This window comes from Strix uralensis, chromosome 2, assembly GCF_047716275.1.
Source record: "Strix uralensis isolate ZFMK-TIS-50842 chromosome 2, bStrUra1, whole genome shotgun sequence".
Taxonomy (NCBI): Eukaryota; Metazoa; Chordata; class Aves; order Strigiformes; family Strigidae; genus Strix; species Strix uralensis.
The window spans coordinates 77,951,716-77,977,551 of record NC_133973.1 but is presented as its reverse complement, the minus strand read 5'-3'; the positions used below and the strand labels follow the sequence as shown (position 1 = coordinate 77,977,551).

At 57.5% G+C, this 25,836-nt stretch overlaps 2 protein-coding genes across 2 annotated transcripts; one reads left to right on the top strand and one right to left on the bottom strand.

Annotated features, from left to right (window-relative positions):
* Positions 1-1,769: 1,769 nt before the first annotated feature.
* Positions 1,770-11,587, bottom strand: ZIC5 (Zic family member 5). Its single transcript, XM_074859358.1, is given in 4 exon segments — positions 1,770-4,643; positions 9,261-10,173; positions 10,176-10,245; positions 10,247-11,587. Coding segments are annotated over 4 exon segments (1,770 nt in total). The 5' UTR covers positions 10,579-11,587; the 3' UTR covers positions 1,770-4,188.
* Positions 11,588-20,201: 8,614 nt separating this feature from the next.
* ZIC2 (Zic family member 2) lies at positions 20,202-25,100 on the top strand. Its single transcript, XM_074859357.1, has 3 exons — positions 20,202-21,285; positions 23,118-23,281; positions 23,480-25,100. The coding sequence occupies exons 1-3, from the start codon at positions 20,283-20,285 to the stop codon at positions 23,753-23,755; spliced, it is 1,443 nt and encodes a 480-aa protein (XP_074715458.1). The 5' UTR covers positions 20,202-20,282; the 3' UTR covers positions 23,756-25,100.
* Positions 25,101-25,836: the final 736 nt, after the last annotated feature.

The window sequence follows — 25,836 nt, the reverse complement described above, 5'->3', positions numbered from 1 at the left end:
TTCCCACACTCCCGAAATTTTTTAGTCCCTTCAAACTTCGCTACCGCCGCTGTAGCCTTTAAAGGGCCCAGGGCCAGCAATAGTGTGTGGCGAGATGTCTCCCAGCCCCCGACTACAAAGGTAGATGATTTAAACAGTGTTTGCTAGGACCACGTTTCGCCTAGGAAAAGATGAAGTCTTTGATGATGGCCAACTCGGTGTCAATAAGTGGCTTTCTTTGAGCCATATTCAGATGGGAACGTCTTGCTTGCCAATTGCCATAGAAATCTTAACACACCATGAAGATTGTCCAAGCGCCAAGCCTTCCGTTCTGGGCTAAATTACTTTGAAGTGGGGCAGGACGTGCACTGGTCAATGTTAACTCTATAGGGCGGGCAGGGAACACTAGAAGAGGGAGGTGGGGGGGGGGGGGGGGGGGGGGCGAAGCAGAAAATAAGAAGGGGAAACTTGTTTTAGACACTCTATACAAGGTTCTGCTCATTGTCAGATATCTTTTATCTTTTATATTTCCCATGAATGATTCATGTCTCGGTGGCTTTGTGTCGCCCTCCTTTTCACAAGAAACTTCATTAGGGAGCTATAAGTTTTCCCATTGATTGGAGCCCTCATTTATGAGTGTTTTTCTGCTTCGTATGTTGGTTATTGTCATTCTGCTTGAAACAACTCTTTGCAACCTGTTTCACCTTTACCACATTTAACAAAACTGACTTAAAAAACACTCTAACCTTTTGGTGAAACTGTTCTTGACATTTTGACCAGTCATTTTCGAGCACTGGTAAATTACAGAGGGGAAAAAAAAAACATCCTGGGCTAGTTTTATTTATTTTATTTTATTTCAAGAAAAAAAAAAAAAAAAAGAAAGAAAGAAATAATCCCGGAGGATGCTGACACACGACTCTGCCTGGAATTTTTCCCAACAGAGGGTTTCATTCAGTTTTCCTCTCTCGAAGCGAGAAACGTGTGTCCTCACTCAAGCTCCTGAAAACTTTTTTTTTTTTTTCTTCGTTCCAGTGATCTCCTGGCATTATTCCTCGCCTGACCCAACTCTGTATTTCAGAATAATCTTCTGGCACACGGTTTTGCCATTGTGTCTTCCACTGAAGAGTAGTAGTGCTCCTTAACTCACCGGTGGCTGCACGAGGAGACTGCCAGGAAGATTTTTTTTTTTTTCCCCCGACAGAAATATTAACATTTTAATTGATTTGATGTGATACTTTGGTTAGATGTCCTGGAGAGAGATGAAGAATATCGTGCGTATAAATGCCTGACTTTTGTCTGTGTCTTATCTGTCTGTCTGTCCCTCTCTTTCCCCTGCACACGGAAAGCCAGCAGCAGAGCACCCAATTCCTCCATCACGAGGAGGCAACCCCCCAATCCTGCGGCTCACCCCCCCCCCCCCCCCCCCACCCCCGCCATTACCTGTCCTGACTTCCAGGGCCAAACGCCAAACACCCAGAACACCCAGGGGAGTAAAGCCTGCAGCCGCGGGGGGGGGGGGGGGGGGGGGGGGGGGGCGGGCAGCGACGGCTCGGCCCAGAGCATCCTCCTGCGGGGCTGCAAACCGAAACGTAAAGCCGAAGGAAAACCGGTTTTACTCACAAGTTTCGCTGGGAAAAGCCGGGATACCTCAGCCGCCCCCAAATCTCCCGGTGCTGCTCCTGCCGCGCTGTCAGGCTATGGCTGTATCTGACTCTACCTACTGACCCTCGGGGAGGGGGTGGGTGTTTTGGTCTGTCTCTGACCCTCGTCTGTCAGTAAGGCACATGCAATACATAGAAATAATATTTTTATTCATTTGCATGATAATATTTTTTTTGCTTTTTATGGGGTTTACAGAGATGAAAAAATTTAAATTAGTATTATTTTATTTAGGAGGTATCATGTGTCATAAAACTGATGGGCAAGTGTGTGACCCTACGTGTAGCAAGTACATAAAAATAGTGATATATCCCCCCGAACCATAGTTTATAAACCCTGCCATGTAGTAATGTATAGTGCAATCTGTTGTTGAAAAAATGCATAAATTAAAAAGTTCGTTTATAAATCAGCACCAAAATATCTCTAATAAAATTACATTACATAAATTATTCTTTAAAAAGTTCATACCTTACTTTATTATTTTCTATTTATTCAAATGGGCTTTGAAAAACGAATAAAAGCAAATCGAATGAACTTTAAAAAAATTATTTTCTATTCAAGTTTTCTGTTTGTTTTTAAAGTAACGCCTGCTTCTTTAGGTCCAACACAACAATATGAAGACAACGTTTAAAGGCTTCCAGAGCGACAGCACCATGCACTGTACTAATAATATAATATCTCTATGAACTATATATATATATATCAGCACCAACACACCGCACGGAGGACATGCAGGAAGAGTCTGTTTCACATTACATCGTTCATTCAAGTAAGCTGAAAAATATAATGATTTTTTTTTGTACAAACCACAGCATCATAAACAACAATCTATCACCAAAATTGATAAGAGAAATCTTTGGTGTGCTCTGTACTCTTCCAGGAAAAAAAAAAAAAGAAAAAAGAAAAAAGAAAAAAAAAAGATGATGTCAGAAAATAAATTAATTCGACTGTACAAAATAATCGCGTTCACATACAGGTTATTAACAATGACAAGACGACATCCACCATTCACGGCACACAAAACACATTTCCACAAGCCCTGGGGGAGGGGAGGGAGACTGCCGCTTCTCCTCTCGGGGTCTCTGAGGAGGAATTAGTGCTCTTTAGTTTATTTGTGCCCCGCTCCTGATGGATGGGCGAAGGGCTGGGGTGTCCCCCCACCCCCCCCGCCCCGCAGCCCCTCGGCCGCTGGGCTGAGCTGCTGGGGGGGGGAGGGAGGGTACCCCGACCCCAGCCCACTCCCCCACCCCCCCTTTCTTTCCCAGCAGCTCTGGTCCCCTCCTCCCAGGTGACTCTGCCTGGCCACCGCAGGGGGATGGTGAAAAGCAAGAGTGCGCACAGGCACCGGCTCGACTGGAGAGACGAAATAAACCTAAAAAAAAAATATATAAAAAAAATAATAATAAAAAAAACAATCCCCCCAGCCCCGCGCCCCCCTCCCCTCAGGCGCTCACCGGGCCCAGGGGGCTGCTCCCCCTCCCACCCGGGAACTGACTGCACAGGGGGCTGGAGGGAGAAGAGGCAGTCTTCGTCTGCGAGACGAACTTCTAAAAAATCGTAATAATAACCATAATAATAATAATAATACCAACCCCAAGAAAAGGGAAAATAGCTGTCAGTTTTTGTGTATTTAGGAAAAAACAAAAATGTATCACAGTATCACAGTTGTCAAGTAGCAGCGGGTTTCTTTTATTCTCCGGCTATGTTTTAGGAGCCATACGCGTACAAACCGTGGAGGAGCGGTAGGGCAGTGCTGCATCTTTTGTCTTTCCTTCCCTAAATCGTTTTCACATGGTTACGGCTAAGGGAGAAAGAAAGAGGGCTGGAGAGAAAATGCCGGGTGCGGTTGGGACCCCACGACTCGGGAGAGAAACCAACAATTACAAAGAAGCTGAACTGCAAGGGGGGGTGGGAAAATGCATTTATTTCATTTTATTTGAAGGGATGCGTAACCTGTCCTCGACTGGCTGGAGCTTCAGCAGGTGCTGCTTTACAGTCAGGAGGCCGCTGCAACCCTGGGGCTTTACCCAGGCTGAAGAGGAGGCGCTGGGGGGGCTGCTAAAGTATTTAAGAGCCACTGCGGGGAACGGCAAGGGCTTTGCCAGGTCGCAGCCTTCCCCCGGCCCCCTATCTTGTCAAGAACGGCATGGGCAGGGTAGGAACCAGGTGGGGGGACATCCTCTGTGGCCCGGGCATCTCCCTTGGCACCATCCCCCTGCAAAGCATGTGGCTCGGGTGGCTGAGATGGCCCAGTGTGGCATTATTAATGTTTTTTCTTACCAAAAGAAAAAAAGGAAGGGGATAGAAAAAAAAAAAAGGTCCGAGTCTCTTTAATTAAATTAGTTACCGTACAAACACCATAGGGTTTCGTACACGGAATAAATAGCGCGAGACAAACCTGATGGCACTTCCACGCCAGCCCCCCCGTGCCAGGCGGCTGCCGCCTGGGCCAGCACGGTGGGGCCGGGACTGCCAGCGGCATGGCTCAGCTAGGCTCGGCTCAGCTAGGCTCGGCTCGGCTCGGCAGGCACGGCACGGCTCGGCCCGGCCCTAGGGAGCGGCTCGGCCCCCCGAGGTCCTGTGGGGCTCGTCCCCCTCGGAGGCCGGGGAGGCGTCGTGGCAGGAAGGGGTGCGGGGCCGGCGGGGAGCCCCCCCGGCCTGGCAGACGTACCACTCGCTGAGGTTGGTGACCGGCGGGGAGAGGGCGGCGGCGCGGCCGCGGGGGGGCTCGGCGGCCGGGTCGGCCTCGGGGGGCAGCGGGCCGTCGGGGGGCCCCGCCGCTGCGTAGCCCTGGGAGCCCGGCGGCGGGGAGGGCGGCGGGGACTTGCAGTGGATCTTCATGTGCTTCCGCAGGGAGCTGGGGTGGGTGTAGGACTTGTCGCAGCCGCGGATCTTGCAGTAGTAGGGCTTGTCGGAGGTGTGGACGTGGGAGTGCTTCTTGCGGTCGCTGCTGTTGGCGAACTTCCTCTCGCAGCCGTCGAACTCGCACTTGAAGGGCTTCTCCCCTGCCGGGACAGAGCAACGGCACCGTTACCGGCGGGCGGAGGCACGGCCCTGCCCGCTGCCTGCCCACGCCCTGCCTGTGCCCTGCCCGCAGCCTGCCCGCGGCACGGCCGCCCTGCCCAGCCCCTCCGCGGCGCGGCCTCCGCGGGCGAGCAGCAGGGCAGAGCCTCCCCTTCTCCCTTCTTCTTCCTCCCTCTCCCTCCCTCCCGACAGTCGCGACACGCCCGAGGCTTCCGACTTTCCTTTCCCCTGCGGTTTGCCAACTGTGAGATGTCGCTGGCGGCCTCCAGGCCCGGGCCGGCGGCGGCAGGGCCCGGCCCTGTTTGCCCTCCGCCGCGCTCCCCTCGCACACGAGAGAACCTTCATTACCGCTCTAATGACCGAGCCCAAACAAAACCCCTCAATGCCTTCGCCTGCGAGGGCTGGCGTTCGCCGGCGGCCTGGCTCGCCTGGCACATCTCCTGCGTAATCCTTTCCCAATGGGGCACTGTGTTGGGGGAATAATTAGTTTGGGGGAAATAAAAGTAACACCTGTTTTAAGCATCCCGATATCCAGAGGGAGCACCCGGCAGCCCGTCCTGGGAACCTGCGGGCTGGGGGGGACCAGCCTGGACCCTGGTGGTGACAGCAGTGGGCTGCTGTGACTCCAGCTGGGTACCTCAGGCTAATTTGGGACTAAAAATCTCCGGCCGAGCTATTTTAAGAGCTTTACTCCTTCCTTCATAGTTAAAAGGGTTGTGAAAAGCAGCCCGGGGCGGGTTTGCCTGGCATACCTTTCACACACACACCCTCTCCAGTTCCTGAACATACCATATGCTGGCACATATATGTTCTGGTACATATAGCCGTGCCCCGGACCGACCCTTCCTCGTAGCTCCTGAATAGGACTGAGCAAACGCCCATTGCTGAGAGACCAGGGAATAAAATCTGCCAGATCCTCTACTACACACGGACTGGAGTTTCTTACAGCAACTTTTTCTTTCCCTGCCATGCTACACGTGAGCCCGGCGCAGACGGACCTGTACAGATAGTCCTTGCCACGACTATTGTGACTCTTGAGTTAAAAATGCTGTCGGTTTAGGCACGGCTGATGCGTGTTTTCAGATCTGTTTTGCTCCGAGCGCTCATCAGTAACAACCCAGCAGCTCTCTCGGTGGACATTTTCTAATTTTCACCCGGCGATTTTTATTGCTCCTTCCGTTTGTAAAACCGTATCACGTTTAGCAGAATAATAACGGAAAAAGAAAACGATTTTTATTTTTTAAAACTAGCTATTTCTCGGCTGTTACTATAGAAACATGTGCCTCCGCAGCCTATTTACGCGTCAACTTTTTCAATTAAAATCCGCTCACCTACCAGCGAAGTGGTAGCACTACAAAGAGCAAGTTTAACCTTTAACAACAACAAAAAAAGAGATGGCAAGAAAATGTATCTCGTGGGTTTTAAGTGGAGTTTTCGCGTGCACGGAAACCCCCGCACGCTCCCACTCCCACCGAGACAAATTTCGAGTCATTTCGTTGTTTCATCTTTTTTTTTTTTTTTTTCCCCTGGAGAAACAAAGCGGATCTACCGGCGGGTTTGGCCGGTTTATATCTGTACTACCCCGAAGATGCGGGCTCACACGTCCCGCTGCCGGTGGTGGCCCGCAGAGCCCCAAGAGCAGCCCCCCCCACCTCCCCCCGAGAGATGCTCCGACCCGCCGGACCAAGCCGCGTCCCCCCCGTCGGGGCTTTAGGGAAGTGTCTTTCCCCGTGGGTTCCCTCCTGGGGGTTGTGCACCCCTCGAGGGGACGGGGGAGAGGGGGACCCCCTCGAGGGGTGCACAGCCCCCGGGTAGCTCCTCCTCGTCAACCTGCAGATCGCGACGATCCAATTCCGCACAAATCCAGGAACGGGGAAGGTCCCGGAGTGTCCCTGGCATGCTGACGAGGGCGTCACGTCAGAGTTTAACCATTTGTAGGTGGTTTCAACTCAAGGAAGGGGGCGAGATGCCAGGCGCCGTCCCTTGACTCCTCCCGGCAGCAGCAGTGCCGGCGGCGGGGCGGGGGGGGGGGCGCGGAGAGGAGAGGCTTTGGGGTCACTCTTTTTTTTTAGGGGGAGGGGGGTGGGAATCGTCGGGGGGGAAGTCTGGCGATCCTGAGCACCTTCTCCGGAGAGGGGACAGCGATTTTGCAGGACGGGGGGCGGGGGAGGGGGGTCCCCGTCCCCGTTAGGATGCACCAGGGGTGGGGACAGCGATTTGTCCCCAAAAGGGGGCTGTAGCCACAGAGCGCGGCGTGCAGCTCCTGGGGTGATGCTTTCGAGGTAAAGTGGGCAAAAAAATCAATCAAGCAAATGCCTCCTGGATTACCGACATACTCTTCTTCCTGCAGAATTACCAGAAACACGCAAAATCCCCTAATGATACAATTACGGTGTCATTACGTCCCCCTCCCCCAAAAATGCCCATAATAAAAGAATAGTTTGTAAATCTCTCCTGCTCCCAGGCTGCACATGACTAAATTAAAGCTGAGGCGGAAAACTGACAGTAATTAATCTGATAGGGACGGGCAAAAGTTCTGGGATCCCTCGTCCACCTGAGGGCTGTGCGTGGGAAAGAGTCACGTCTCCCGCGGGCCGAGCTGTCATTCGAGGGGGGCTGTTGCACCCCATCCCGAGCCCCGAGGGCTGCTTTGTTGCAACGGCCCCTTCTGCGTGGGGATAGCCTTCCCACGTGGGCTCACGCGTGGGCATCCTCCCGGGGGCTGTGCACCCTCGAGGGGCCCGGGCAGAGGGGGACCCCCGGCTGCAAACTCCTCCAAATTTCCTTTGCAAGGAGCCATGTCCCACGCAGGGCCTCGGGGCAACGCTCGACCACAGCTCCTTGCTGCAAAGTGTGCCCGATACATATTTAGATTATTTGGGGGGGCTCCTTTTCCCGCTGAATCCCCCTGCTTCCCTCCCCCGCTCCCCCCCAAGCCTCCCCCGGACTCGCTCTTTTCCCGCCTTTGGAGCTGGGATGAAGAAAGAGCTGAGGAGCCCAGAAAGGTCCGCGGTAAAGTTTTGTTTTCCAAATCAAGACAGATGGGGAAGGTTAGATGACAAAACCACGAGCCTCCAGCATTTAACTCATTCCGCGGTGCCATTAACACAACAACAACAACCACCTCTCAAAAACCGTGTCAGCCCTCCCGCAGGAGAAATTCCCCCCCCCCTCCTTCCCCGGCTCTGGGTGCAGAGAGCCTGGGGCTGGGCATCCTCAGGTCTCCGCAGATACACACGGGCTCATGCCTGACATATTCCGGAGATAAAAATCTATAATCCTTTCCGCCATGGGCCATTTGGTTTTACATCGGAACAACACGGTGCACGGTCGCCGCTTTTCTCTTCCCGAGCAGCACACAATAAATCAAGAAAGCAATTACGGCAACTCCACTTCCTTAAGTGTCCTCCGAGGAATAATATTTGTCTACCACTATAAATCCCGGCTTCGTTCGTTTTCGGCAGTTTTTACACTCGGATCGAAATGCATATTTCGGGGGTGGTGAGAAAGGAGGAGAAATTGAGGAAAAAAAAAGAAAAAAAAAAAGGAAAAAAAGACTCAAAGGCTCAAACGCCCCCACGAGCCCCTCCAGGAGCCCCGCGCCGGGCCCAGCCTGCCCCCCGGGGCACCCCCGGGGGTGCCGCTCCCTCCTCCCGCAGCTCCCGGTCCTCCAAGCCCCGCCGGGCAGCCGGGGCTGCTTTGAAGTTTCCTCCTTAGATCCACAAAGAGAGGGAAGCGTCTCCCGGCAAGCGCCTTCCCCCGCCCTGCGCCCTCCTCCCGGCTCCGCGGGAGCCGCCCGGGCAGCACCGGCAGCCTCAGGAGCGGGGTCCGTACCGGGAGCCCCGGCGGCACCGACAGCCCCGGTAGCACCGCCTGTCCCGGTAGCAGCCGCGGCGCCGGCAACCCCCATCAGTAGCCCCGGCAGGGGGGCTCAACCGGTAGCACCATCGGTAGTCCCGGTAGTACGGGCAGCCCCGGTAGCGGGGGCAGCCCGGTAGCCCCGATCGCCGCGCCGCCAGCGCCCGCAACGCAGGGGAACTGCGCCCCCAAGAGCCCCCGGCGCCCCATCTCCACCGGGCCAAGCGCCCCCCGCCCGGCTCCGTCCCCGCCGGTAGAACCGGCAGGAAAAGCAGAACCGCCGTCCTCCGAGGCGGGGGCGGGGGGCGCCGCGCAGCTCTCCCCAGCCGCGGGGTGAGCCCCCCGGGGTGCCCCGGGCAGGGGGGCTCTCACCCTCCCCTCACTCTTCCGCGGGGCTGCTGTTGATCTCCCCCCACACCCCGGCTCGGCGTTATTTATTAATCCGTGCATTTATCCGGTGGTGCGCAGAGGTGGGTGGCGGAGGGGGTGGGGAGGGAGCGGGGGGGCCGGGGGGGGACACACACGGGACACGTGTGTGCAGGGCAGAGGGGCCGGGTGCGTGTGCGTGGTCCGAGTGCTACCGAATTACTTATTCATGAAAAAGTCACATGTCCGGCGGTGCGTAGGAGAGGAGGAAAAGAGGTGGAAAAGGTAAAAAAAAAAAAAAAAAAAGAGAGAGAAAGGAAATGGAAGAAAGCCCTTACAGAGGCGGCGGGGCGGGGGCGGGGGGGAGCACCCACCTGTATGAGTCCGCTTGTGGATCTTGAGGTTTTCGGAGCGGGCGAAGACCTTCCCGCAGCCGGGGAAGGGGCAGGGGAAGGGCTTCTCTCCCGTGTGCACTCGGATGTGGTTGATGAGTTTGTATTTCGCTTTGAAGGGTTTGCCTTCGCGGGGACACTCCTCCCAGTAGCACACGTGGCTGCTCTGCTCGGGCCCGCCGACGTGCTCCACGGTGACATGGCTCACCAGCTCCTGCATCGTGCTGAAAGTTTTGGAGCAAGGCTTCCTACCGCCCGGTGGCGGCGGAGGCGGCGGCGGAGGAGGAGGAGGAGGCGGCTCCCGGTCGATCCACTTGCAGATCAGCTCTTGCTTGATGGGCTGCCGCATGTACCGCAGGAAGGCCCCGGCCGCCGCCGCCGCCGCCGCCCCGACGTGCGCATGGTGGTGGTGGTGGTGATGGTGGTGGTGGTGGGGATGGGGGTGGTGCGGGTGCCCGTGGCCGGCCGCCGCCGCCGCCAGGTTGAGGTTGACGGAGCCGTAGCCTTGCAGCGCCGAGGAGGAGGCGGCGGCCGCGGCACCGTAGTGCGCCTCGGCGCGCCCGTACAGTTCCCCGGCGGCGGCCGCCAGCCCCAGGCGCATCTGCCCGTTGAGCGGCGGGTGGCGACCGGCGGGCGCTCCCTGCTCGCCGGGCGGCGGGAAGGCGTCGTGCGCCCCGTCGGCCGCGCCGTAGGTGCCGGCGGCCGAGATGAAGACGCCGTGGGGCGGCGGGTGCGGGAGGTGGGGGGAGCCGGCGGGCGGGTGCTGTTCGCCCAGCGCCCCGTGCACGGCGGCGGCGGCGGCGGCGGCGGCGGCGGGCAGCTCCCGCCGCAGGAGGAAGTCCCGTCCCGCCGCCCCCCCCGACGGGTAGCCCGGGAGGGCGGCGGCGGGCGGCGCGTAGGCGGCGGCGGCGGCGGTGGTGGCGGCGGCGGCGGTGGCGGCGGCGGCGGCGGCGGTGGTGGCGGCGGGCGCGGCGAAAGCGGCGGCGGTGAGCGCCTCGGGCGTGAGCTTGAGGGCGGCGGGCTGCGCCATGTGCTCGGGTCCGAGCGGCGTGAGGGCGCCGCCGGGGTCGCCGCCCGCGTCCCCGGGGTGGAGGTGGGCCGCGTGGTGGGGGTGGACGTGGTGGTTCCCCAGCCCCGGGAAGCCTGTCATGTTCTGGTGAGGATGGGGCTGAGCCGCTGCCAAATCCGCTAATCTCAGTGTCGGGTTCCTCTTGCTCAAAGGGGGCTCCATAACGACACAGCCAAGCCCATCTACGCTCGCTGTTGTTATTTTTTTCCCTCTACCCGCCTTCAAAAACATGTATATATTAAGCGGCTCTTTAACTTCTTTTGTCTGCGCTCCGAGCCCCGCGCGTCCCCGGCCCCGCTCTGGCCGCCCGCGATTGGCAGAGCCCTCACCACACTTCGGCGGCGCGGCGGGGAACGCGGCTCGGACACGGCGCCGCGGGGATTGGACGGATCCCGATGATTGGCAGCGGCCGGGGCCGCGCGATTGGCTCCCTTTCAGGCCGCCGGCGCAGCGGGGATCCGCCCCCCCGCTCCCCACCCCCCCCCCCGCGCCGCCCCCCGAAGTTGCACTTGCAAAACTTCGCGCGGGGCCCGACGGGGCGCACCCGCCGCCCCCCCCCCCATCCCCCGCCGGCAGCGGGCAGCAGCGGGCAGCAGCGGGCAGCAGCTGTCGCTCCCCCGGCGCTGGATGGGGCGCTCGCCGCCGTGTTTACGTTTGCGGGGCCGCGGGGTTTCTCTCCACGCCTCGGAGCGACCCACGCGCGGGGCTGCTGCCGGGCTCCGCGCTCGGTTTCCTGCTCTTTATCTTCTTTTTTTTTTTTTTTTTTTTTTTTGGAGGACCATCATTCATCATTCGTCGCTGAGGCGGGAAAGCACGCCCTGGTGTAGCGCACGCCACCCCACACCCACGCGAGACGAGGCTGTGTGTGCTCGGGCCATTGAAGGCAACTCTAGGGAAAGGCAGACAACGTTTTCCTAAAAAGAAGAAGGCGGCAGGGGAGCGGGGCGGGGGGAATACTTTCCTTTAGAAAATAAATGAGTGAGCAGACGGGGCGGGGGGAGGCACGCAGCACACGTTAGGGAGAAGTTTTAGGAGCCTGCGCTCGCCGCCTCCTCGGGGGCTTCCTCCTCCCAAGGTGCCCCGCAGCCCCTTCCCGGGGCGCCCCGTCGGGAGAGCCACCCCACGCTCCTCGGGGGGCCGCCAGTCGTACCCCCAGGCAGCTGCCCCCGGTCTCAGCCTTAATTTAGTAACGGCAAAGTAGGGGTGAAACCGCCACCGTCACACCGGCCCGGAGCACCAACGCCCCTCGACCCTTTGGGATGCCGGGGAGGGAGGGAGGCGGGGGGCTGGGAAATGGGGGAGTCTCCGGCTGGGGAGCGACTGCCAGGAGCTGCTGCCCTCGACGAAAAGGCAGAAAAAGTGGGGGGTGCCCTAAAGGGGGGCAGAGGTGGGGGACGGGCCGGGGGAGCAATGGGACCGCCCCTGGGGTGTGGGGTGTGTTGGTCCTCGAAAGAGAAGCGCTTTGTGGAGCGCCAAAACCGCCCCTTCCGCACAAAGGAGGATGCTGCCGTTTGGGGGTGCCGAAAAGGCAGGCCGGGGATTTCCCTGTCAAGCGAAAAGGGGGAAAAGAGCACTGCCGTGACTTTTCTCTGGGGCTGCGGGAGGAGAGGTGACCTTTATTGATATGTCATTTGCTTTCCTTAGGCTGCTGGTCCCCCTGGGAAATGCCCAGCGCTCCCGTGACTCCTTGGAAAGTGCAGGCAGGCTGCCTGCCCTTCCCTGCCTGCGGGGCAGCGAGGGACGCTCCTCCGCCACGCCAGGAGAGGAAACGGGGCGGAGGATGCCAGCGGACCCCCCCCACACACACCTCCCGGCCCTCCTCGGCCACCTAATCCCCTTGACCCGACTACATCTGCGCGTCCCCCTGCTGCCCTTCGCCGAGCCACGTCCAGAGGAAGCCCCGTCCTGGTCCGGCATTTCCCGGGCCAGGGTCCAGCCCTCCCCTCCTCCCTCCCGCCGCTACTCACGTGGGGAAAACTGGCAGCATTTGGCCCACGGCTGCCCAAAGGGGGGGGGCGGGGGGGGGGCTGTGGCGCAGGAGCTGGCCCCGCGGGGAGCCCCGGCTTTCTTCCCCGCTAAGGGGGAGCGAAGCGAGACCCGCCGGTGCTCCCCCGTCCCCCCGGAGCCGAACCGATGCTCCCCGCTCGCCTGGCCGTGGTGGGGGCTTCAGTGATGCTGCAAGGCAAGGAAGGAGAATAAACAACCCCCGGGTTTTAAAAGGGGCTGCTCGATGGTTTTATTGCACAGTAAAAACTTCTCCTCGCAAACTAGCCGTACGTCAGTACACGTATTTATATATGTATATGTTCTATACGTGCATCCAAAAAGTGCCCCTCCTCCCTCCCCCAAATTCTGGGCACGTTGCTGCCGAGGTGTAACGGTTTGATGGGAGATGCTGTGGAGGTGAAGAGCAGTACCGCGGCTACGTGGTACCTTGCGCACGCCTCCTCGTCCCGCTCTTGTTAAACACAGCGTGATATGTATCTGTCATCGATTTAATACGTCTTAATTCAAATATATCCCCCCGATCAATTTCATTTTATGAGGGGCTATAAAACAAAGAAAATATTTTATAGCTGGGTAATAGGCAGCTGACCCGTGACTGTGGGGAGGGACGAGACTCACGTGGAAATTGGCCCATTTTTAGGACTGGACGCGAAGGTGGCTGCCCGGGCCGGCACAGTTTTGGACAGTGCCAGCTCCTAAAGGGCGGTGAAGAATTTAAAGCTCATTAACTCGCCGACCCCAGCTCAGGCCTAGGCTGCCGCCGCGCCGGGGGGGCCGCAGCGAAGGGAGGCGGGCCGTGCCTTTCCCCCCCGTCAGCGCCCGTCGGGGGTCGGCCCCGCGCCCCGCTCCCGCGGCGGAGCCGGCTGCAGAGCCCTCCCGCGGCGCCCCGCTCGCCGGCACACCCGCCAAGGGACAGGGGGGGAGGCTGCAGAGGCGGGGTGAAAGCCTGGAAACCCTCAGATATATTTCGGAAAGATCTATTTCCTCTATAAACCGAGCTCTGGCTATCGGCTTTAGGAGGTGGTTAGCTGTAAAATGTTGAGCTGTAAGCTGCATTATGTAAATGTATGCTAATGATCATGAACACCATTTACAAACAATCGTCTTTAATGCACGTCTTATTGATAGTTAGGGACCGGGGAGCAATATTTTATAACGCATAAAACATTCTTCTGGGGAACCACTAGAAAGGGAGCGCGGTTGCCGCTTTCCTCGGCACGACCTCCCGATCTCCCCAAATCTGCTAAAACAGCTTACCACCCGCCGCGGGTGGCTTTCTTCGCCCGTGGGGCTGTCTTGAGGCGTGGGGGAGCCTGTGCCGCGGTTCCCTCCGCCAACACGCGTGACCGGCGATGGATTCCGCCAGCAGCAGACGGGAGCGCCGCGAGTCACAGCCCCGCGGGGAGAAACCCCGGTACCCCCCTCACCGTCCCGTCGGGGGGACAGCACGGAGGCGCCGGGACCCCGGGCGGGGGGGGGTGGGGGGGTGGGTCGTGGCTTCCCACAGGCACGAAAAGGAGAGGGAGGGACGATTTGGCGGCGAGGCGGGTCGCCCCTCCTTTCTGGAGGGGTTCAGGGGATGGATATTTTATACCTTTAAAAATAAACTTCTCCCGCGCCCAATAAACGCCCGGTTCTCGTCGCCCCACGCAACCCAGCGGGAGCCCAAGGACTGGGACACGGTCCCGAGGGGGTGCCGGCACCTTGCCCGCCGTCGGGGCTGCCGCGGCCGTCGGGGCTGCCGGGGCAGGGACCCGCCACACGTTTGGGACGGGGACTTTGGGGCAAAAGTTGGTGCGCGCCTCAAGGGGGAAAGAGGGATCCATCCCCGCACGACCCCTTCGGGGATTTGTACAAACAGGGATAAAATAAGGACAAAAAAAAATTTTCCACCCTTCAATCCCCATGTATATATATTTACGCATACAGAGAGGGAGATAAAGAGAGAGGCGGCGTCAGGAAACCCAGGCCAAATTTTGCTCTGCGCTCTCTCTCCCCCCTTCCCCTCTCCCTGTAGCTGAACGTCACCGTTGGAAGAAGCTGTTGAGATAAATCAAATAGTGACACTTTGACGGCTTTACTTGTATAAGCAATATGGTTACCATATGGCATTGTTATTTATGAATGACAGCATAAATTGTATTACAAAGTCCATCGCGCTTTATTGGGACGCTTCTCCCCTGCCTCGAACGTTTATATACGGGCATCTCCAGACGGAAAAAGGTGCATCTAAAAAAACTCGGCGGTGCTGCTGCGGCAGACCCCATTTTTGGGGGGCGTCGCGCCGGGTCTGCGCCGGCTGCGGAGTGAGGCGCGCAGCGGGGCAGGGCGCGGGGAACGCAAAGTACGCGGCGTTGCGCGTCCCCCAGTCGCAGCCGGGCAGGGCAGAGGCACCGGCTGCCTCTCGGCCGAGGCTCCCCCGTCCTGGCAATCAGCGCTACGCCGCTGCTCGCCCCCCTCCGCCTGACGGCATCGCCGCCGAGAGAGGGGCTGTGTACGGCAACTCCTTATATATATATATATGTAAGTGTAACTGAGAGAACAATAAATATTAATGGCACGAAAGCGAGGTGCTCCTTCCTGCTGCCCCCGCCCTGCCTAACTTTCTTTCTTTTTTTTTTTTTTTTTTAAAAAAAAGGCATTTAAAAGTTACAGCTTTGGCTGAGATTTTCATTATTTCCCCTTTTTCTTTTACATTACGCTGCCGGTAGAGTCTGACAAAGAACTTCTGTCCCGAAGTGTGTTTTACAGAGGGAGGCTACCACACAACACATGTGGTCTTCACGGGTCATAGGTCGAACGGCCTAGAAGTGGCTCGGATCGGCACCATCAAAGGTAACCTGCAACTTAATATCCTGTTGATGAGCTTGTTGAATTTATGAGTGTCTCTGATACGGACAACGGTGCAAGTGATTCCGCTCAACTGGCCTCTTCTTCCCAGGCTACGGGCCGGCCGCACGCCCCCTTCCCTGCCCCGCACCTCGTCCTGTTTACTCTGGGGAGAAGCGAAGGCTGAATTTGGTGGGAACGACACCCTCTTCCCACCCCCACCCCCCCCGGCCGGCCCTTCCACCTCTCTTTCCCCGGCGAGGCTGCCGACAGCCCTGTCCTCCCGCGGGCAGAGCCCCCGGCCCCGCCGCGGCCCGAGCCCGCGCCGCAGCCCCCCTAGGCTGCCGGAGCGGGGGGGGGGGGGGGGGCGCGGAGCATCCTCCCCATCACCCCCTTTTCCCGAGGGCGGTGACACCTCCCGGGGAAAGGGGCTAGAAGACGAGGGCGGTATAAGCAGTCCAGGGGAAGCAAGAAATTGCTCTCGCTCGTGTGTGCCGTGTCCCCCCTCAGCCCCCCGCCCCAGCCCCCTCTGCCCCAGCAGCCGGCAAGAATAAGAGCAGAGCGGTTTTAAAGAAAATTTCGTGAAACTTACAAAGAGGGGAACCCCCGGAAGGCTGACGTTTGTTCTGCCAGGTCTGGCACCTCCAGAAACCTGTTGAAAAAACTTCTGTCAATAAACCAGTTTAGCACCGACTTTGGGTGACCGGTTGTTTTTCTCCCTCGAAAGCTGCCGTAAGCCGAAGGCTGCGTTTCTGGCGGTGGCCCGGCGAGAGAGTGCGGGGCTGGCTGCCGGTGCCTCTGTCCCCCCACACCCCCCCCTTCCCTCGCTCCCTTCCCGTGTTACCCGGTGACATGGGGGAAAGGAGTTTTTGTGGTTCGGAGGGAAATAAAGCACTTCTTAGGAGGGACGGCGACGTGACTTTGAACTTGGATCAGCTCCTCTGTTTCCTGCAGAGAGAGTAGGGCTGGAGCCCTGAAAGAATAGCGGAGCGCGGGCAGCCCGCGGGGGCTCCGGCTGGAATTCACCACGTCCCCCCCCAAAAGCGCCCCGGTGCCGGCGCCGCCGAGCGGGCAGGGCGCGGGGAGAGGGGAGGGCAGGCAGGGGAAGAAGGAAAGGCAAGAAAAAAGAGGGAAAAGACTAAGAAAGAGAAGAAAGGAGTAAGAGAGAAAGGCAAAGAAAGAAAGGGAAGGAGGGAAGGAGGGAAAGGAGGAATGGAGGGAAGGGGGGGAAGGAAGGAAGGAAGGAAGGAAGGAAGGAAGGAAGGAAGGAAGGAAGGAAGGAAGGAAGGAAGGAAGGAAGGAAGGAAGGAAGGAAGGAAGGAAGGAAGGAAGGAAGGAAGGAAGGAAGGAGAGAAAATATAAAAGAGAAAATTAATTAAAAAGGATGAAAAGGGAAGGGAAAGGGGAAGAAAGGGAAAAAGAAAGAAAGAGAGAAAGAAATAAAGAAAAATAAAGAAATAAAGATAAAAGAAAGGAAAGAAAGGAAAGGAAGGAAGGAAGGAAGAAAGAAAGGAAGGAAGAAAGAAAGGAAGGAAGGAAGAAAGGAAGAAAGAAAGGAAGGAAGAAAGAAAGAGAGAAAGAAAGAAAGAGAGAAAGAAAGGAAGGAAGAAAGAGAGAAAGAAAGAGAGAAAGAAAGAGAGAAAGAAGAGAGAGAAAGAGAGAAAGAAAGAGAGAAAGAGAGAAAGAGAGAAAGAAAGAGAGAAAGAAAGAGAGAAAGAAAGAGAGAAAGAAAGAAAGAAAGAAAGAAAGAAAGAAAGAAAGAAAGAAAGAAAGAAAGAAAGAAAGAAAGAAAGAAAGAAAGAAAGAAAGAAAGAAAGAAAGAAAGAAAGAAAGAAAGAAAGAAAGAAAGAAAGAAAGAAAGGAAGAACGAGGGGAAAATCCAGAAGGTAGGTATTTGTATGAACATTCACCTTTTTTTGTGCTTTTTTTAAAAACTGTATTTATAACTGGGCGTTTTCCTGGACCTTTTGGTTCTTTTCCTAACCTCAAATGTAGTAACTTCTTTTAAATATGGGACACACACACACACACACACACACACACGACAAAAAAGCGTATTCAAGGGTCTATTTGTCCGTATGATTTTTTTTTCACTAATCTGGAGGCAGACGATGCAGGAGTCCAAGCTTTCCTCTCCAACTTGGGCTCTCGAAATCCCCAGCAGAGGTGGAGGACACTTCTCAGATCTCCGCCTCGGAAACCTTACAGAGAAGGAAAATAGAATTTGTTCGTGGTCTGTCCCTGGGAGCCTGGGGGGTCAGAACAAGGACAGCATATGCTCCCAAGCTGCAGCCTGGGAAGACAATATCTGGGGAGCAGACACTCCTGCCTGTAGAGACAAGACCGAGTGACGGCGTGGTGAAGAGGAGAGGGCTGTTGGCAGCAGAGGTGTAGCCCTGCATTAATATTCAGTTTATCTTTTACTGCCCATTTCGGATTAGAAGGAATTCCACTTCTTCTTCCCAAATGAAATCTTCTCCTTGTTCAAACGGTAATGTCCGGTACTGGCACGTTTCAGCCACTTTCGGACAGGCTTGGAAGTATTTTAACTGTTTAGTGACAGTAATGGGGAAAACCTTATTTAAATAACCCTAGCTGGTGGGCAGTGTTATCTTTTCTCTCCTTCCTTCCTTCCTTCCTTCCTTCCTTCCTTCCTTCCTTCCTTCCTTCCTTCCTTCCTTCCTTCCTTCCTTCCTTCCTTCCTTCCTTCCTTCCTTCCATCTATCTGTCTATCTATTTATCTGTCTCCCTCTCACTCTCTCTCTCTGTAAAAATCCTGCTGGGACGCTGGGTCCAGGTTTGAGCGTGCCTGATGAGGGATTTAACGCCGTGAGGAGTCACAGGAGGAATGTCGCAGGAAGAATTTCAAAAAGCCCCACGAGACCCCACCAACCCCTACATTTTGAGTTGCTTCTTCTCCCCCAAGCGCAGAGCCACTGGTGATTGAGGCGCAAGGTTAAGTGCAGGACGGTTAAGACGACAAATGTTAGGTCGGGTTTTAATTTTTATAAAGCCTTATTTATTGGTGAGCTGCTGGCCCCGAGATGATTATTTTTCAGCCACTGCAAAACAAACCTAAGCAGGGGCCAGACGTGTATTTACTGGAGGGGGAGGGGAAGGGGACTTGTTTGCTCTGTGTGTGGGTGCGGGTGTGTGTGCTGGCTGTACGCGGTTTTATTCCTGCCATGTAAGAATCCGGTTTCCAAATAACAATGGCAGGGTGAGTTTTGGGGTTGGGTGTTTTTTTTTTTTTTTGTCGGTTTTGTTTTTGTTTCTTTTTCAAGAAAGAGAAGAGACAAGGAAAACTCCTAAAGCATCTGCTCTTGGATGCACATTCACGACACATGCAGATCGACTCCTCTGCTCCGCACAAGTGGTTTAAAAGCCCAAACAACCAGGGTGACCGTTCCCTCTTCTATTTTCATTTTTATTTGATTTTTTTTTTCCTCGGGCCGTAGTCGCCCCGCCAACGTGATTTTTATTTGATTCCCCCCTCGTTCCCTTTATCGATCATGGGCTTCATTTGCTTTAGCCGAAAAGGGGGAAGGGGCTGCAGGATGGGCGAGGTCCTTCCTCCCTCCGCCACCACCTTAAAAAAAAAAAAAAAAAAAAGGCACCCCCCCCCCACCCCCCCCCGTTTATGTTTTAAGCCCCTCGCTTTGTTTGTTTGCCTCCCGAGGCAGGATCGCATGGCCAAGCGCACATCGATATTTTCCGTGCGTGTGGCTCGCCGCGCCTCTCCCCCCGCCACGCCACCCCTTCCCCTGGCCGCGGGGGGGGGCGGGAGCGGGGGGAGGCGGACACGACACCCCCCCAAAAAATAAAAAAGAAGCCGCCGGCGGTGCCGGGCTGAAGGGCAGCCACCGGGGCCGGGCCGGGCCGGGCTGGTGCGGGCGGGGGCCGGGCGGCGGCGGGGCGGCCGCGCCGCCATTAGCCGGTGGCCGGGGACGCCCGGATGGACGGGGCGGCTCGGGCCAATGAGCGGGCGCCGGGAGAGCGGCCGGGCGGCGGGTAAAGGCGGCGTTGGGAGAGGAGCCGCCAGTGCGGGCGGAGAGAGGGAGAGAGGCCGGGGGAGGGAGGGAGGCAGGGAGGGAGGGAGGGAAGAAAAAGAGGGGGAGTGAGGGGAGGGGGAGAAAAATAAAAAGCCGCCGCCTCAGCAGCGCCCACCGAAATAAACAGAGGAGCGAGAGGGAGCGAGGGCGCGGGCGGAGCGGGGCTGCAACTCCACCGCCCCGGCCGCGCGGCTCCGACCCCGGCGCTCCGCGGCCCCTTCCCGCCCCCCGCCTCCCCTCCCCACCCCCACCGCCGCCCTTATTGTTTTTAATCCGCCTCCGGCACCCCCCTTCCCCCCCCCCTTCCCCTCCCCACGCCCCTCCGCGGCGGCGGGCGGGGGCAGCGCGGCGCGGGGCAACCCCCCCCCCCCCCCCGCGGGGTCCCTTCGCTCCGTGGGAACCCGCGGCTGCAAGTTTTTCTCCGTGAGAGACACCGCTAATGCCCGGCGGAGGATAAAACGAGAACAGGGGCCCGGGGGCGGCGGGGGGGCCCGAAGCGGCGGGGAGGGCCGCGGCCCACGCGGGGAGCGGCGCGGCGCGGGGCCGGGCGGGCGGGGGTCGGCGGCACTGACATCCCGGTGGCGGCGGGAGGGGAGAGGAGGCCGGGGGGGGCGGGGGGCGGCGGCGTGTGTGTGTGTGTGTGCGTGCGTGTGTGCGTGCGTGTGTGCCGCAGGGAACGGCGAGGCGAGCCTTGCCCCCCCCCTCCCGTCCCCGTCCCCAGCCCCGTCCCTCCCCTGCTCCCCCTCCCCTCCCCTGCCCGCCCCCGCCTCAGCTCCTTTAATACACTTTGGTTCTCCGCTCGCCTTTGGACTCTGCTCTGCCTGGCTCCGGATACGGCTCCGGCGGCGGCGGCGGCGGCGGCAGCAGCGGGCTGGTGCGGGCGCGGGCGGCGGCGGCGGCGGCGGGGGGACGCGGCGGCTGCCGGGGGGAAGCGGCGCGGAGCGGCGGCGGCGGCCCCGGGCCGGGCCGGGCCGGGCCGGGCGGGCGGCGGCAGCCCGGCGGCAGCGGCGGTAGCGGGGCGGCGGCGTCCCCGGAGCGGCGCGGACCATGCTGCTGGACGCCGGCCCGCAGTTCCCGGCCCTCGGCGTGGGCACCTTCGCCCGGCACCACCACTCGGCCGCGGCGGAGATGCAGGACCGGGAGCTGAGCCTGGCGGCGCAGAACAGCTTCGTGGACTCGGCGGCGGCGCACATGGGCGCCTTCAAGCTCAACGCCGGCGCCCACGACCTCTCCCCCGGGCAGAGCTCGGCGTTCACCTCGCAGGCGCCCGGCTACCCCGCCGCCGCCCTGGGGCCCCACGCCGCCCACGTCGGCTCCTACTCCGGGGCGCCCTTCAACTCCACCCGGGACTTCTTGTTTCGCAGCCGCGGCTTCGGGGACTCGTCGCCGGCCGGCGGGCAGCACGGCATCTTCGGCCCTGCGGCCGGCAGCCTGCACCACCCGCACACGGACGCTCAGAGCCACCTCCTCTTCCCGGGCATCCACGACCAGCACGGCCCCCACGCCTCCCAAAACGTCCTCAACGGGCAGATGCGCCTGGGCTTGCCGGGGGAGGTGTTCGCCCGGTCGGATCAGTACCGCCAGGTCTCCAGCCCCAGGACTGACCCCTACTCGGCGGCTCAGCTGCACAACCAGTACGGCCCCATGAATATGAATATGGGCATGAACATGGCAGCCCACCACCACCACCACCCAGGTGCCTTTTTCCGCTACATGCGGCAGCAGTGCATCAAGCAAGAGCTCATCTGCAAGTGGATCGACCCCGAGCAGCTGAACAACCCCAAAAAAAGTTGCAATAAAACTTTCAGCACCATGCACGAGTTGGTCACCCACGTCTCGGTGGAGCACGTTGGGGGACCCGAGCAGAGCAACCATGTCTGCTACTGGGAGGAGTGTCCCCGCGAAGGCAAACCCTTCAAAGCGAAATACAAACTGGTCAATCATATCCGAGTGCACACGGGAGAGAAACCTTTCCCCTGCCCCTTCCCCGGCTGCGGAAAAGTTTTCGCCAGATCAGAAAACCTCAAAATTCACAAAAGGACGCACACAGGTAATTCGGGTTTCCTTCGGCAGGTTTTCCCCCTCCGCCCGCGCCTCTCTCTCTCTCCATATATATATAAAAACAAACAGATAGAGACTTAGACAGAGAGATGTAAGATGATGAGAATGATAAAATAAGAATCCCGTTTAATATTCCCCCCCCCCCCCCCCCCGCTCCACCACACGGCTGCGTTTGTTTGGGTTTCTTCCCCACTAGCACCCCACCCCCCTTCCCCAGATTTTCAAACGATATTTTACTGATATCTTTTAATTGCGGGGGGAGCGGTGTAGATTCGTGCCGAGGCTCGGCGGGGTCTTCCCGCAGAAACGCCAAACACAGCGCGAGCAAAATTCTGCCGTCCGGCTAAAAGACGGCAAGATGCGTGTATATATCCATATACATAGATATAGATATGCAGACACGAAACGCCTTATACATTTGCAACGCGCACCTTATTCGCATATAACTTCAGCGCTTGTGAGCACGGCTTTCATGGATGGATACCGAGAGAGAGAAACTATATAAATACGTGCAAAATCGGTCATTAGTCCAAAATCCCGTTGGAAGTGGCAAAGCGTCCCTTTCTGGGAATGCTTTCCATTAAATTTAAATGGTGTGAGCAAGGCAATAGAATTTTCTAATTTCCAAAAAGGAAAAAAAAAAAAAAGTGTTTTTAAAGTCTCACTCGAGGTGATTTAAGGTGCTTTTGCAACAGTTTATTAAATTATGTAATAAGGGACAGAGGATTTCAGGCTCAGAAACTTCCACCCAAACCAGGTGGAAGAGGGGCGAAGGAGCCCAGGCTTTCCCGATGGAAAATCGCCTGAGCCGAAGGGTAACAAAAATAAACGCATCCTCCCGCCTCATCTATTATTCATTTACTACTCTTGCCGGCTCAAACCGTGCCAGACTATTTCATAAAAGACGGCCAAATATTTTAGCGACTTCCACTCTAAATATTTACCCGGAGAAAGGCTAAAAATCTCGAGGCCTATTGTTTTCTCAAGTGCTAAGCCCGATGCGAGGTGCGAGACGAGCTTTAACAAGGTTTAAAATTTGAGAAATGTATTTGCATGAGATGCCCGCACTGAAGTCATTGTGTCTGAGCGGATGTCTTTAAGAAACAATTTAGGTGCTAATGGAATTTAATGTTAAATGCTTCCCCCTCCAAAGGCGGGGGGATGTGGAGTTCTCACCTCCAAATTACTCCCCGGCATTTGGAGTCCTGGCAGCCGGGCGAGAGGAATCCCTATGAAAATTAAATGAAGTATTTTACAGACGTTTAGTTTTCCCAGCGGATGTGCGTTTATCTCGAATCTCCATACGCGAAACAATCTGCCCGGCCTTAAATCTGTCGGTAATGGTTTCCAGTTTAACAGGATAGCGGATTTGGTACCGAGGCGAAACGGCTCGATGCTGCTTTTTTTTTTTTTTTTTAAATCGCTTTTCTTCTTCAATGTCTTTCGGGGGCCGGCCGTGTGTCGGCACCGGTCGAAACAAAACCAGGCACGATGCCCCGGGCCGGGGGTGCCCGGGGGAGGAAGGGGGGGGGGGGAGGGGGTGTTGGGTAGGAAAAGCAGGCGGGGGCCGGGCAGTGCCTCGCTGCAGGGCGAGGCGGGAGCGGCGCGGCCCTTCCACCCCGCGGGGACCGGTGCAGAACCGACCCCTTGCTTTGGGAAGCTGCTGGGCGAAGGGGCTGGGAGCTGGGGGTCGAGAGAGGAGCGAGGAAAGGACGTGGTGGGGGGTGGAAGCCCGGGGGAGCCGGGCACGGGGGCTGCGCGAGGGCTGCGCGGGCTTTGCGCGGGGGCGGCCGCGCTCACCGCCGCCGGTCTCTCTCGCAGGGGAGAAGCCCTTCCAGTGCGAGTTCGAAGGCTGCGACCGGCGCTTCGCCAACAGCAGCGACCGCAAGAAGCACATGCACGTCCACACCTCGGACAAGCCCTACCTGTGCAAGATGTGCGACAAGTCCTACACCCACCCCAGCTCCCTGCGGAAGCACATGAAGGTACCCGGCCCCGCAGCCGGCGGCGGGAGGCGGGAGGGCGGCCGCACCGCGCCGGGCGCCCCGTCGGGGCGGCGGGCGGCGGGCGCGGGGCCCAGGGGCGGCGGCGGCGGGCCGGGCCGGCGGCGGGGGGCGCGCCCGAGGGGCGGCGGCGGCCTCCCCGTCCCCCCTCCACCCGGCCGTGTTGCCTTTGCCCCCCAGGTGCACGAGTCGTCCCCGCAAGGCTCCGAGTCCTCCCCGGCCGCCAGCTCCGGTTACGAGTCCTCCACCCCCCCGGGGCTGGTGTCCCCCAGCGCCGAGTCGCAGAGCACCAGCAACCTCTCCCCGGCGGCGGCGGCGGCGGCGGCGGCGGCGGCAGCGGCGGCGGCCGTGTCCGCCGTGCACCGGGGCGGCGGCGGCGGCGGCGGCAGCGGCGGCGGCGGCGGCGGCGGCGGCCACAGCGGCCTTTCCTCCAACTTCAACGAGTGGTACGTGTAGGGCCCCGCCGGACTGCTCTGCACGGCCCCGCCGCGCCCTCCCCTCCCCTCCCCGCCCCGGCGGCGGCGGCGGCGGCGGGCAGGAGGGAGCGATCCCACCGGAGACGCGCCGGGAGATGCCGCCGCACCCGCCGGCAGCGAAATGACGGCCGAGCAGGGTGGGGACGGGGAGCCTTTATCTCCCTACACCCCTCCCGCCTGCGGGTCTTTTTTTCTTGGATTTTTTTGCCTTTTTTTTTTTTTTCCTTTTTGAGGACATTTTGAACCAGAAAAAAAAAAAAAAAAAGATTTTTTTCTATAAAAGTACGTGCTGAAAAAAGTAAGAGAACCAGTAAATAAATAGAGGAACGGAAAGGGGAGAGAGAGAGGGGAATAACCAACCCCAAACGCCACCAACACATCACCCAGCAAAGAGCTTCTCAAGCCGGCGGAAAGAAACTCTCCCTCCGGAGCCTTCAGACAAAAGATCAGAGACTCAAACTCCTCCGGCCCCTGCGCCTCCCTGCCCGGAGCAGCCAGCGCCCTCCCGCCCCACGAACTGTGTACATAGCGGCCCTCTCCTTCCTCCGGCGAGGTGGAGAGCGAAGTTTTCCTGAATTCTTCTTGGTGTATAGAAGTTCGTCCCGTTTGTAAACCGCGGATTGGTCCCCCCCCGCTTTTTTTTTTTTTTTTTTTGTCGTCTTTCTTTTTTTTTTCCCCTCTTCCTCCCTCCCCGAGAAAATGATGGACTTGTTTTCTTTTCTCCCGCTCCCCCTCCCTGACTCCATCTCTCCTCCTTTTTTAGTTCACCCCTTTAAAAAAAGTAACGTGGAAGAAAAAATGGTTTCTTTTGTAATTGTGATATCTTGAATATTGTGTTCCTTTTTAAGAGGCAACTTGATTGTAAACTGCATTTCAACTATAGACTGGGGAAGAAATACCGTGCCAAAGTCTCCATTCTGTTTCTCACAGACACACACACGAACAACAACGCTTGTGAATGTATTTTTTCTGTTAGCTGGGTTTACATGTGATGTTTTAGTGCTTTTGCAAGTTCAATTTGTTAGTTCCTGTTCGGAAGATTGTGAGGAAAAATAAACGTCGTGCCGTTAGCTTTTCCGTAATAACACCCTTCCTCCTGTAAATACCTGTTACCATATTTATCCATTTGTAATTAAATTATGGTATTAACTTGCTACAGAGGAAACAGTATTTATAAAGAATGTTTCTTAACTATAAATATGTACAATTGTGAGCATAAACTGTTTCAGATTTTTTATTTGAAGGTTTAAGTGGTTTCATCATTTCTTGTGATATGTTTTGAGAGTAATGCATACAGAAATATAATAAAACGTGTTGAAACTGCACGAGCTGTTTCCTTTTTATGCCAAGGGCTCTCTGAAACCTGTGAGGGGCTGAGCGGTGGCTGCAAAACAAATGTTTTTAAAAAATCCGCCAGTTTCTGGAGCACCAGCATTTCTTCCAGCCGGGCTCCCCGTCCAGGGGAAAAAAAAAAAAAAAAAAAAAAGCCACAAACATTTTGGGAAGCCTCTGAGCTAAAAGAAAGGGGTGAGCGTTTGCATCTTCCTCACATAACTTGCAAGGCAGTATCTCCTTTAGGAAGAGCTTTGCACGGCAAGAGCGCAGCTTCCTTGGCCGCCTGCCTTGCTGGGGGTTGCGCTGCTCCCCCGGTGCGTGCGGGGCCGGGGAGCTCAGCGCCCCGCGGGCTGACAGAGCCGGCCGCTCCGGAACGGAGCTGGAGGGGTGATGGCCAGGGGCTGAGCTCTCCGCAGGGCTGCTTTGAGCCGTAAACCGTGTGCTTCTGCGCCTCCAGTATTTTTGGAAGCCTTCATCCAGCTCTAGAGAGGAGAAAGTGGCGATGCCCGAGAGCTCACATCTCCCTTCGAGCTTTTTTTTATCTGTCTTTTTTTATTTTTTTTTTATTTTTTTTTTTTTTTTTGTAGCCCAGGGAGCGGTTTGGGGTTGTCAGATGTGTTCAGCGAGGGACCGAGAGCCTCCGGGCGATGCTTTTCTCGGGGTACTGGCCCAGCGCTGGGCTCCGCGGGCGCCGTTTGGGGCCGGGAGGTGGCGGTTCTCCGGGCG

Coding starts and splice junctions, on each gene's coding strand:
- ZIC2 (XM_074859357.1), top strand. CDS start 20,283: ATGCTGCTGGACGCCGGCCCGCAGTTCCCGGCCCTCGGCGTGGGCACC. Junction 21,286..23,117: donor TCACAAAAGGACGCACACAG/GTAATTCGGGTT, acceptor TCTCTCTCGCAG/GGGAGAAGCCCTTCCAGTGC. Junction 23,282..23,479: donor CCCTGCGGAAGCACATGAAG/GTACCCGGCCCC, acceptor TTTGCCCCCCAG/GTGCACGAGTCGTCCCCGCA.